The 12213-nt window shown below is 43.7% G+C and overlaps 1 protein-coding gene across 3 annotated transcripts; it reads right to left on the minus strand.

Annotated features, from left to right (window-relative positions):
- Positions 1–3215: 3215 nt before the first annotated feature.
- LOC148137822 (uncharacterized) lies at positions 3216–9482 on the minus strand. 3 transcript variants are annotated; one of them, XM_087982242.1, is made up of 4 exons: positions 9298–9482; positions 7261–7394; positions 6313–6390; positions 3216–3371 (listed from the first exon to the last, which is right to left on the minus strand). In XM_087982242.1, exons 1-4 carry the CDS (start codon positions 9338–9340, stop codon positions 3354–3356), a joined length of 273 nt encoding a protein of 90 aa, XP_087838368.1. In that variant the 5' UTR covers positions 9341–9482; the 3' UTR covers positions 3216–3353. The 3 variants fall into 3 exon arrangements, 2 of the variants coding, with proteins under 2 accessions (XP_087838368.1, XP_087838367.1); XM_087982241.1 differs by having other exon boundaries at positions 3216–3461; XR_015754199.1 differs by lacking the exons at positions 7261–7394; positions 9298–9482 and adding an exon at positions 6745–6900 and having other exon boundaries at positions 3216–3461.
- Positions 9483–12213: the final 2731 nt, after the last annotated feature.

Genomic DNA, 12213 nt, shown 5'->3' on the forward strand with positions numbered 1-12213 from the left:
GGCCCATGTCACCTCCTGGGTTTAATTTATTTTCCGTCCTATCTGACAATTTTAATTGAACAATTTTAATTGAACACACAGGCGCTTTTGCCAGTGCAGTTATAATGCAGACAACAATGAGTGTTATTGCATGTAGTTCACAGTTTGCAAGAACGGTTACAAATGCAGTTGGCTGAATGGGGCATTAAAATAACTTCCTCAGTGAGCAGAAAACGTCACGACGGCAATGTAGTGAAAGAACATGCATTGTTCAACCGTTGATATAGCCTTAAATTCAGGTAAATCATTGTCACAGGCTGCACAGTTATAAACACATAACTGAAATTAAATGCTGAAGAAAATCTTCCAGGGAAATATATAATCTAGAATTCAATTTATACATTGTAAGTTGACCAAATCGCAGTGTATTATGTGCCTGTGCAAATATCTAAATGAAGATAGACAAATCTGTAAATAAAGAGCAATTGTCCTCACTTCCACACCGTTTACAATGGAACGTAGAGCGTTATGAGAGAACGTGGTAGCTCTTGTCATCGGATCGGAAATCATTAATGAGCTCAGATGGCCTGGCAAGATGTCAAAAGGATAAATTGACACGTATTTTCTTCACGATGCAAGATCGAGACTTGGTGAAGAACACAGCGTTGAAATTGAATGTGAATAAGCAATAGCAAGAAATAGTTGAATCATCATTGTGGGTCATGTTCTTGGCATCTGGGAGGATAAAAAGTTTCAGGTTTGGCAATTGGTTCATATAATTGAAATCCCCCTCTGTCTAGAATCCAAGCCTCACTAAATGTATTGAAAATCAGGGCCATGGATAATGTTAAATGAATATAATCGGAATACTGCAATAAAATTATGAATATACCTTGTTCGCATAATCTGGTACGATCCAACATATTGACCAGGGGGCGGTGCAGTTGATTGGTGCGGGTATCGCGGCGAAGATCTCTGAAGCGCTCTGCCAGAAGTCGTCCAGTCTCCCCAGTGTAGAGGAGACCGCATTGTGAGCAACGGATACAGTAAACGACATGTGTGGAAGCTCTGGTGAAACGTTGATGGGTATAGAAGGCTTCTTGGGGTCTTGGGCGGAGGTGAGTGGGTAGGAGAGAGCCCAGGTTTTACAATTCCTGCGGTGGTAGGGGAAGGTGCCAGGAGGGGAGGGCGGCTTTTTTACAAAGCGTGAACCTAACATGGTGGTCGTGGAGGAAACGGTCTTTGCGGAGAGCAGATAGTGGAGTGGAGGGAAATACATCACTGGTGATGGGCTCCATTTGTAGATGGCAGAAATGTCGGCGGATGTTGCAATTTGTACAGAAGTTGGAGAGGGGTCGCAGTAAAACAATGGTGTAGGATTGCACGGGCAGGAAGGGGAGTGCAATAGTGAGATGACGAGGCAGGAATACTGCCAGGTTCTGGCCATTCACTATCGAAAGAGATACTGCTTTAGATCCTGTTCCATTGCTAATAGGTTGTCGAGGGAAGGAGGAGCAGCAATGGTCAATCAAGATCGATGATCATGTTAGTTTCAGCTGGACGGGGGAAAGGGAAGAAGTGTCGAAAGACATGATCCAAATATACGGAAGCCCTGAGGTTATAAAGCCCCTACTGTTTGGTTCAGGGAGAAGGTGAATAGCCAATACTCAAGGGGTACATTCCCACCAACAAAGTGTGTCTAACATCAGGGTCATGGCTCTCAAAGCAGACGTTTTGGTCTCAGGCTGCAAGCACAGCATTGCAACCCAAAAGCAGTGATGTCAGGATGACTCAGGATTATTACTTCTCATTTCCCATCCAAAGCATTCTCCTAAATGTATTCAAGTGAACGTGCCTTCCCAACATTTCCAGACACAACATCCCACCACGTAACTACTGGCTGGATGAGAAAGTTATTCTCTCAACAACATCCGTTGACAATAATTGTAAAACTGAGCCATCTCACGCATTGGCCTTTTAAAGATAGGTAGACAATGTTTTAATGGCTATTTTGTGCTAAGAATTCATAGTCTTGAAATCCTCTATCTAAACCTCTCTTGCCTTCCGCTCTCCCCTCCAAATTTAGTACTCCCATTTTAAAATTTCGCTTTCGAAGCGATTTGTGAACCACCAACTGCACTCTCTCCAACACATTTCCAACAACGTGCTGCCCAGAACTGTACACAGGACATCCAGAAGGACGGATTCGTGTGGACGGTAAGGGCGAGGCAATAATCTAGTTTGATAACCAACCTGCACACAACGGTAGTGATTGTGATGCGCGAGTGATTACTGACAAACTGTAAAGGCAGGCAAAAGAACATAAATAAAATTTTACAACAGGCAGAAAGACTGAACTATTGGTGCTGTTCCTCAATGAGAGTTCGAAGCAAATATATAATCACTTTTTATTCTGCTTCAATGTCGTTGTGATACCTTGCCTGGAAGTGCATTTTTAATTTTGCAGAATGTTGTTCGATCCAGCCATGCCACACATAAAAGCAAGCTTTCTGAAAGACGGAGGAATGTACAAAATGCAGACATGTCAGGAAAATGCAGAACTGATTTGAGAGACATAAGCCATCCAAAAAACGTTATGTTGTTGACGACACTGTAAAGGTAAGATGGGGCTGGGAGGTGCCATAACGTCGTAGAAATAAGCACTCTAAATGATGCAAAGAGATCGAAAGGTCAAGTCAGCTGGGAGTTTGAATCAATTCACCCACTCATCTGCACATGTGGTATCGACGTCATCGGGCACTATATTCACCATTGGTTACCAATTTGCGTGAACATTTAACCAGCGTCTTACCCTTTAGGTGAACACGCTGGAATCACGGTGACAAGGTTGAGATGATGCACAGTTTTATCCCTGAGCTATAATGGGGGTGAATGCAGTGACAAAAAATGAGGAGGGATCCGAATTAAGTGCAGACAATTAGTCAGTCTGGTTACGACCTCAGTGAATATCAGTCATCACAGGTTTGGATTCGAGGAGCATGGATGGGAATGATGCTTTTCTGGGGTCTCGGGTGATGTGCAACTTGGCAGGAAGGCGCAATAAGTGGGAGAGGGTGAAGGAGGTCTCTATTCTTGTCTCCTATTGCTGAAAGGTCAAGCTCAATGAATAGAGAATTGTTCAAAGGGTCCCAGGGGTATATAGCATCGAAACAGATGCTTCGGCCCCTCGTGTCCATGCGAACATTGTTTACGAAATGGAAGCAATTCACTTTGCCTGCAGTTTACCCATATCATTTTATTTTAAAGACAGATGTTTTGTTGATTGGAAACGGTTAAATGTTCCTGTCAGGCTGCGTCCCATAAATATTCCATATTCGACAAAACGACTGGCAGTGAACTTGTGCAAACTTCCTTCACACTGGATGGGTTTTCTATGGACGAAACACAGGAGGAACGTCACCATTTTCAGCGATACATCCACCTATACGTCTACAGAGCAGCCAAGGACAGAAGTGCAGTTCCTGTAAGCAAATCCACAAAGGTGACATTAATGGAAGCACAACTCTCTCGTCAACCACACAGAGCAAGCACCACGCTGTTTTCCTGTATGTGAGCAACAATCTAATCACACCTGCCAGCACCCGGCCCATATGTCCCCAAGCCCTTCCTATTCATGTACCATGGAAATGCCTCTAAAATGATGCAATTGCACCAGCCTCCACACATCCTCTGGCAGCTCATTCCATACACATACCAATGCTCTTACCGTCCACCCGATCTAACCCTCTGATTAACTTATACGTCTCAATAAGTCACCACTCAAACTGTTTCTCTCTGACGAAAACAGCCTCAAATCCCTCAGCCTTTCCCAGTAAGCCCTTCCCTCCATACCAGGCAGCATCCTGGTAAATGTTCTCTGAACCCTCTCTGTAACTTCCACATCCATCTGCTAACCAGAACTGTAAGCAATTCTGCAATTTGCAGCCTCACCAAAGTTCTGTACACCTGCAGCATCACCTCATGGCTGTGAAACGCAGTCCCTCTCATAATAAAAGCTACCAGACCGTATGCCTTCTGAGCTACCCCCTTAACCTGGGTGGCTACGCCCATGGGCAAACGTTCATGGAAACTGTGATCCCTCTACTCATCTACACTACCAAGCATCGTACCATTAGCACAGTTACCTGCAATTGTGTTACTTCATCCTTCAGCACGATCCTCAATTCTAACGACCACAGGGTCTTCCACAACTTTATTAACTCATGATACTATGCCCTCATTGAGGTCATTCATGAAAACAATGAAAATCAACTGTTGCTGCAAAGCAGATCATTGCCGTGCACACTAGTAGCTGAACTCCAGGATGAACATTTCCCATCAACCACATTCTGTGTCTCTTGCAGCTAGCCAATTTCTGATTCAAACCGCCCGATCACCATCAAAGCCTCGCCTCCGCATTTTATGCAATAGCCACGGTAGCGAATTTGCCAAACGCCTTTATGAAATCCATATCCACCACATCAGTCGCCTTACCATCATCCAACATTTCGGTCACTTGCTCAAAGAACCCAATAAGTTTGGTGAGGGACGACCTCCACTTCACAAAATCGTATTGCCTATCTCTTATCAATTTATTCATTTCTCGATGATTGTAAATAATATCTCTTACAATCCTTTCCAAGACTTTACCCACAGCCGAAATAAGGCGCACTGCTCTCTAATTGCTATGGTTGTCTCTATTACCCTTCTTGAACAAGGGAACAACATTTGCAATCCTCCAATCTTCTGGCACTAATTCTACAGACAATGACGATGTAAAGATCAAAGTCAAAGGCTCTGCACTCTCCTTCCTGGCTTCCCAGGGAATCCTGGGATCAATCTCATTCGGTCCGGCGGACATACTGGTTTTCACAGTATCTAAATTTGCTAACACCTCCTCCTTGAGAACCTCAATCCCTTTTTGTCTATTCACCTATATCGCAGTTTCCTCCATGACAACATGTTTCCTGAGGAGACATATTCATTTAGCTCTTCGCCAATCTCCTTTGACTCCACCCAAAACTACCAAATACTATCCTTGATTGACCCTAATCTTATTCTCGCTATTCTTTAAATCGATATACCTATAGACAACCGTGCACTTTTCCTTTCTCGAATCAGCCAACGACATCTCATGTCCCCTCTTGGCTCTTCTTACTTTTCTGATTCGGAATTTCCTTACTAACATTTAACTCTCAAGCGCTGGAACTGAGCCTTCACGTCTTATTCTAAAATAAAATTTCTCATTCCTCAGGACAACATCTTCAACTCCTTTAAAAAACATGGCTCCCTCTCTGTACAGCTTCCTCCCTGAGGTAATGTTCTTAGGTAATAACATATTTATCCTTCGATCGACTTGTCTAGTTTAATTAGAAGCCTCGCTCAATTTCATCTCCAATTTAATAAGGAAGACGAGCGATCGGTCTTTAATGATTCCTCTTCCACTTGGTGTAACACTAACTCTTCATATCCACGAGTAAGACACAGGAACAGGAGAAGACCATTCAAATCCTGGAACCTCTCTCACCTTTCAACAGTATCATTTGCTGCCGAGCAGCACATGTCTGCACTTAGGCCTCCTTTAACGAGAAGAATTCTCTGATATTTCAATCTGAAATTTTATGGAGCGTCCACAGTGGTTTGTGCAAGTCAATTCTATAACATCTACACACCCAGATTTCCTGTTTGTGTGCATGTTTGGGTGTGTGTGTGTCTCTGTTAGGTCGAGTGAGTGTGTATGTGCTGGTGCTTCTCTGTGTGTATATGGCATGCGTGAGTGTCCATGTTCGTGTGAGTGTGTGTGTGATTGAGAGTGTAAGTATGAAACTGCATGTCGGTTGGATTCAGAGTGCGTGCACGAATGAGTTGTGTATGAGTGTGTAAGAGTGAGTTGTGTGTGTCTGCGAGTGTGTGTATCTGAGTGCGCGTGAGAGAGCGTGGGTTTAAGGAGAGGACGTGAGAGCGTGTGTGTGTGTTTGTGTGTGCGTGTAGGGGAGTTGTAGCTGGGGGTATTCTTTACCATAAGGGACAGCGCCAAACTCTCAGGCTCTGCCTCAGCAGGAAACTGCAATGGAATGACTGACCTTCTCGTGCACACTCTGTGACTGATACAGAGGCTGAGAAGAGACAGTTCCTAAAAGTGAAGGAGCAGAGAGCAGTCAGCGAAATTTGGCCCACTGACTCTCTGCATTCCCTTAATTGAATTGCGAGATCACCTTCTCTCTCTCTCGCTCGCTCTTTCTCTGAAGTACACAGAGCGATGAAATTGGAGGACTGCAATTGCTAGCCATCAGAGTCAAATAGCGTGATGAATGACCACTCTGTGATACTCACCCCACACAGATCGTAAGTGCCCGGAATCTTCACGGCTTTAGTGATCAACCTCATGTGCTCTTTGATAAAATCCATGCACTGTCAGAACAAGATGTGGACAAGAGAGAAAAGTGTTCAGCTGATTACATGCAGATGCATTTGAATATTCGAATTGTAACAGTCTTCACCACTTCCACGACTAGTTCGCTGCACACACGCACCGCCCTTTGTATGAAAAGGTCACCCCTCTCTTCTCATTTAAGTCTTTTGCCACTTACCTTATCATTACGCTGGCTGGTTTTTAGACCATCCAACTGATAGAGATGACAACGGCAATTTGCCTAATCTGTGCGCCGTATGATTTACTACATTTCTTTATGGTACCCACTCATCCTCTTAAACTCTAGGAAAAAAAACTTCCCAACCTTCCCAGTCTCGCGTTATAACTCATACCTTCCAGTCTCGGTAACAGCCTTGTAAATCTTTCCTTGCTCCTTTTCAAAATTAATATTATCCTTCCTGCAGCAGAGTGAGCAGAATAATGCACAGTTTACGAAAAGTGGTCTCACCAAACTCTCATTCAGCTCTAACATGACATCTTATCTCCTGTGTTCAATGCTCTGACCAATGTAGGGACGTAGCACGAAAAATACATTTTCATCACCTTGACGACCTGAGACGTCACTTCAAGTAAATATATACCTGTACCTCTTGGTCTCTCTGTTCGACAACATTCCCCAGACACTAGCACAAACTGTGTATGTCCACCCTGGATTGTCTTGCCAACACCTCACGTCCCAACCTGTTTAGCGTTTGCTCATTATCAATCCCTCCATACAAAAGGATCATCCTGGTGTACCTTCCCTGAAATGCCTTCAAGGAAACGATATATTTCCTTAAATAAGCACATTTTCCTCCAGTTATGTTTTTTTTCCCAGCACCTTCCATCTCATTCTTACTGAAACTCACCACCAAATTGGACTCATGAGGCAGCGAGTTGCAGACTTCCTGCTGCAGTGTTTCCATGTCTACACCTTCCTTCCATTGCGACTGGAGCTTTAGGGAGATGTTCTCACACAGGTGACATGACATTGTGGCCCAAACTAAAATTCAGAGACATGGGAGAGATTCTGATTAAATAGGGAATATTTCCCTGAATACAATGAATGAACCAGTTTTCATATTTTAGTTGAGTGTGGAGTTGGGGCGATGGACAATTTTTTTAAAAAGAGATTCAGAGTAAAGAGCACAAAAGTAGTCTCTCGCTGTGTATCTTCGGGAGTGCGTGCAATTTCAAGACCCGTGGAGAAGATACAGTGAAATTGCTCTTGAAACTCAGCAACTCTGGAAGCAGCTGTGGAGTCAGAGAATGTACGGTCAATGTTTCGGGTCCACTGTAACCCTCTTCAGAACACATTTCCTCCTGCACCGAGCAATCGAGTCATTTTACAAGCATTTCCAATAACTCTTCCATAAAGACATGCATCAATGATCGTTGGCCCTGACTGGTTAATCAGATTAACCGAATTAAGGCTGATGGAAAGAGAACTGGATTGAGAAGGGCAACATTGGGCAGCAAGGTCCTTCATAAAGATTTCAGAAGTAGTTTTCGCCTTTATCTCTCTCTCTCCCTCTCTTCCGAGCTAACTTTAAAGGTATGCTCAGATGTGGAAGAATTACAGATTTTCTTGTTGACTGTAGAGAAGTGAGTTGGAGGATCCTGAAGGATAGGACAATCCAGGATTGCATAGAGGTATAATATCATTCCCCTTAGTTACCATTTAAATAATGAGAATGTGTGGTGGTGATTTTTCAGTAAGGGACACTCAGACCAGAATGGTCAGGATTCTTTGTGCCATTTGAACTGATGTGTTTCTTGTATCTCCTGCATAAGGACACAACTGGCCACAGGAACTGTGGCTGCCCGGGACTCAACAAATTCTGGACTGGAAAATCTTCCAGAGAGACTGGCCAGGTCTGAATGAGAATTTGCTTACTGAAATGCTGTTGGTAAAACCGCGCCATAAAGGGATATATTATCTCTCCCAGCTGTGGAATCAGGATAGATGTTAGGCACAGTTCTCATTATCCCTTATGTCGAAAGAAATACAAGAGTGCTTGTCACTATTGACTGCATTGTCGACAGCTTTGACAAGGATTCAGATCAATGACATTTGTGTCAGTTATGAACTATTAACTCAGCTTTCTTTCTCTGCGGATGATACGAGACCAGCTGACTTTATAAAACAGTTTTGGTTGTTATTAATTCCCAGCAGCGTAAAGGGAGCCCATTTGGTGCGTCACACCTGCCGCAGTGCATCCCGCAGTTTCCCTGTCACCCTGCATTTTCGTTAACACACATAATCTGCACATCCTTGGACTGTCAGAGGAAACCAGAGCACCTAATGGAACCGAAGCTGACACAGGGGAGAGTCCATGCAATCAGTTGCCGATGGTGAAATTGAAACCGTTCCTTGAAGCTGTCCTGTAACAGTACTAACTACTGGGCCGCCCTGCGTTGACAACTTTCAAAATCCACAATATATCCCCTCATGGGTAATGCAGGGCCCATTTGTGGAGTGGATCCCTCGCCCTGTCCCATTCTGACACGGCCTCCAATCACTCACTTCCTCAGCATAAGGGCAATTTTGTCGATAGCCCCGTTTAAATAGATGAGTTCCAATTAAATCTAAATCGATTTCTCTCTAACCACGCAACCGAGGAAGCTTTCTGAGCTCTCTCTGAATTTCGCATTTTATGAATACAAACATCTAAGCATCTTATAGAACCGATAAATTAATGCAACTTTCCCATCGCTGTCACTGAGCAGGGAACATTTCAGATTACACTTTGAGCAGCAAAAGAGCGGTGAATTCCCATCAGCATCAGAGCAGTTGGAAGCGACAACCGCTGTTTGTCACGGCGTTTCCGAGACACCTACTCAGCGTTCCTTTTCTCTGTCAACGTACAAAAGAGGAAAATTTTACAAAGAAGTCCGAATCTTACCTGGAGATATGCAGAAAAGGAGGAGGAGCTCAACGAGAGCCATCGCTGTTTTCTGACTATCGAAACCACATGAACTCCTGTTTTTATACAACAGGCAATAGCCCTGAACAATGGGTTCATTGTCCAATGACAGAATAGCGAGCACAGCAAAACAGGTGAGGCGCCCAATAGGAGCGCTGCTTTTTGTCCAAGACAACCGTCCCTGACACCGACAGATTCATCTACGTTTGTCCGGGTTGAACATTGAGCCACATTTCCTCATTGCCTAGAAAGTAAGATCATAAATTCTCGAAGAAAGAGAGAGAGAAGCAGAGTTCCCGTTTGGATATGGTGTGCATTTCCCTCAAGGGGCGTACCATGTGCCAAAAAAAGACCAAACAACGATCCCATCCAGGAAGTCGCTTGCAGATCTGAAGACAGGGAGGTGACTGATCCCGAGAACTGGCTGTTCCTACTATCAGTGACTGGCAATGACTTGGGTTTGGAGAGTTGGCACATTGAAGGAAACACCATGCACGCATCTTCATTTCGCATACGTAATCATTGGGATGGAGGGGCGGTGTGTCGGTCATTCAACCAGACATATACATGGACTGTTTAGCTAGAATGGCAGTGTGCACATTGTTAGCAAACCTGGTAAGACTGGCCGTGAAAAAGCAAAAGGACAGGATTCCAGAGGAAACTGGACATTTTGCTCTATGAAATGCTGGAAGCAGCTCTGAAGGGTTCCACTTTATAAACCCCTGGTTTTAATGCGGTCCGTGATTAACAATGCCAAATTATAATGTGAGTTTAGCAGTTCACTGCTGTTTATTCAGTGTCAGTCCAACGATCTGGAGACATCGAGGCCATTACCTTTGGTTTCAGTCTAGCTGGAGCTGAAACAACGGGAATCGTTGCCTGCAAGTCTGTTTCTGAGTGAGGCTGCTTGTTGGAGCAGTACGGCTGGCTTTGGCTGCGGTGGTTCGGATCTGCCTATGGACATAAGCAATGCAACAGCGCTCAACGTGCATGGCCTAGTAAGGCACTGCGGGATTCAACCTCTCTCACTCAGCGTTAAGTCATTCGCATGAGTAACAGCAAATTGAGCAAATTGTCGAACAGAATTGCTAACAGATGTTTCGATGATCCCTATCCATTTGCAATGTCGTCTGTTTGCAAAATTTTATTCAGCAAGTCAATTACGTTTCTAACCAGCAATGAGATCCAGAGGACAAGGTGAAAATATTCATGGGAAATGCTACTGCGTGAATTCACATTGAAAACGACAACATCAAATTCGTTCAAATCTCCCCCACCCCCACAGCCCCTCATTCTGTTGGAAAAGTTGCCATTTTGTTTCCCATGTGGAATGGACAAACTTGTATTCGTCCTGAAAAGTGCTAGTGTCTTGACAATGTATCTCCGAAAGTCATTGAGAGCAGATTTTGTAAAGGTAAGATTTAAGATGACAGAGCGTCGTCCAAACTCAGGATGACTTTGGAACTAGCAAATCTGTGTCAGAAACAAGATTCTATTTTAAGTCATGCTTGGCCAATTTTTAAACTTTTGGATCTAATGTGTTCAGTTTTCCAAATATTGGCTGGATGGCTGAAATGCTTACTCCAAATCAATGACTATTATTGCGAGCCAATGTTTCAGTCCCACTTTTGTTTTACTTTTCTGTGCATTGAAATTACTCCATAGACGCCGGCATCCCATTACCCAGGCACTGTTTAGGACAAGTGCGTAACACTTGACATAAGTTCGGCTTCCTCAGAGACAGCTCTTAGAGAGGAAAGAACCTCCCACACTTTAATTTTATCTGTCAGTCAATAATCCCTGGCTGAATCATATTAAATAATATTCTATGAAGTTCACCTGTCTGATCTAGTTTTAATCCCTACAAAACAATTACCATTAGCAATTCAAACGTATAAATGCCTCATCAGCACCACACGTGGGCAAAAATCCTAATTCAGTTGCATTGATTGTCTCACTTGCAGTTGTACCACCAGAAAGAGCAACTCAACTTTTAAGTAGAACAAACAGAATGACGGAGAGAGAGGGAGAGAGATGAGGGAGAGAGTTGCAGACAAATAGAGAGAATTGGAGAGAGAGAGAGAGAGAGACTTGTAGCTTTCACAATCACAAAAGCTACAGAAAGCTGAAACTAAAACTGTGATTTTGTGGGATACCTCACAATCTGGCTTCTTCTCTTGCATCAAATTAAATACAAGGGCTCATAAACGTATTGCTTTGAAGGCTTCAGGTAGAACACTCGCCAATTCTGTCTCAACGTTCACTAATTTCAAAAACAAAATAGAGCATAAAATGCACCTGTCAAAGCCATAGCATCTCCCCATTCAGCGATGGTTAAGGAACAGAATTTCTTTTTGGCAAATGAGATTGATGAAGGCTTAGTGCGCATCTGACGATGATGTTCTGAAATATCTACTCTCCTTGCTCTTGTAGACAATAGAGAGTGAGTTTGGAAGGCGGTGTCTGAACAATATTGATTATTCTCTCACTATTTCCGGCTGCGATTCGTGCACAGGCTTTCGACGAAGAGGAAGTTTAAGTGTTGCCAAAGAAGACATGTACTTAGCCAGGGATGTTATGAGACTTCTTGAGACTTATTGAATAAGCTTTCTACCGAGTAAGCTTTGCTTATTATGCTTCGCAGATAGTTTGATTCCCTCCTCGGGCGACAGTCTATGTGGAGATTGCACATTCCCTCCGTGTCTGCTGGAGTTCCCTCTGAGTGCTCCAGTTCCTTCCACAATCCAAAGATGTGGTGGTCAAGTGAGTTGGCCATGCTAAATTGTCCATCGTGTTAGATGCGTTAGTCAGGTGTAATTATTGGGTACGGGAATGAGTCCTGGCGGGTTACACTTTGGACGGTCGGTGTGGACTTGTTGGACCGAAAGTCCTGTT

Source organism: Chiloscyllium plagiosum, unplaced genomic scaffold, assembly GCF_037043375.1.
Source record: "Chiloscyllium plagiosum isolate Xiang-an unplaced genomic scaffold, Cpla_swu_hap1 HiC_scaffold_42, whole genome shotgun sequence".
Taxonomy (NCBI): Eukaryota; Metazoa; Chordata; class Chondrichthyes; order Orectolobiformes; family Hemiscylliidae; genus Chiloscyllium; species Chiloscyllium plagiosum.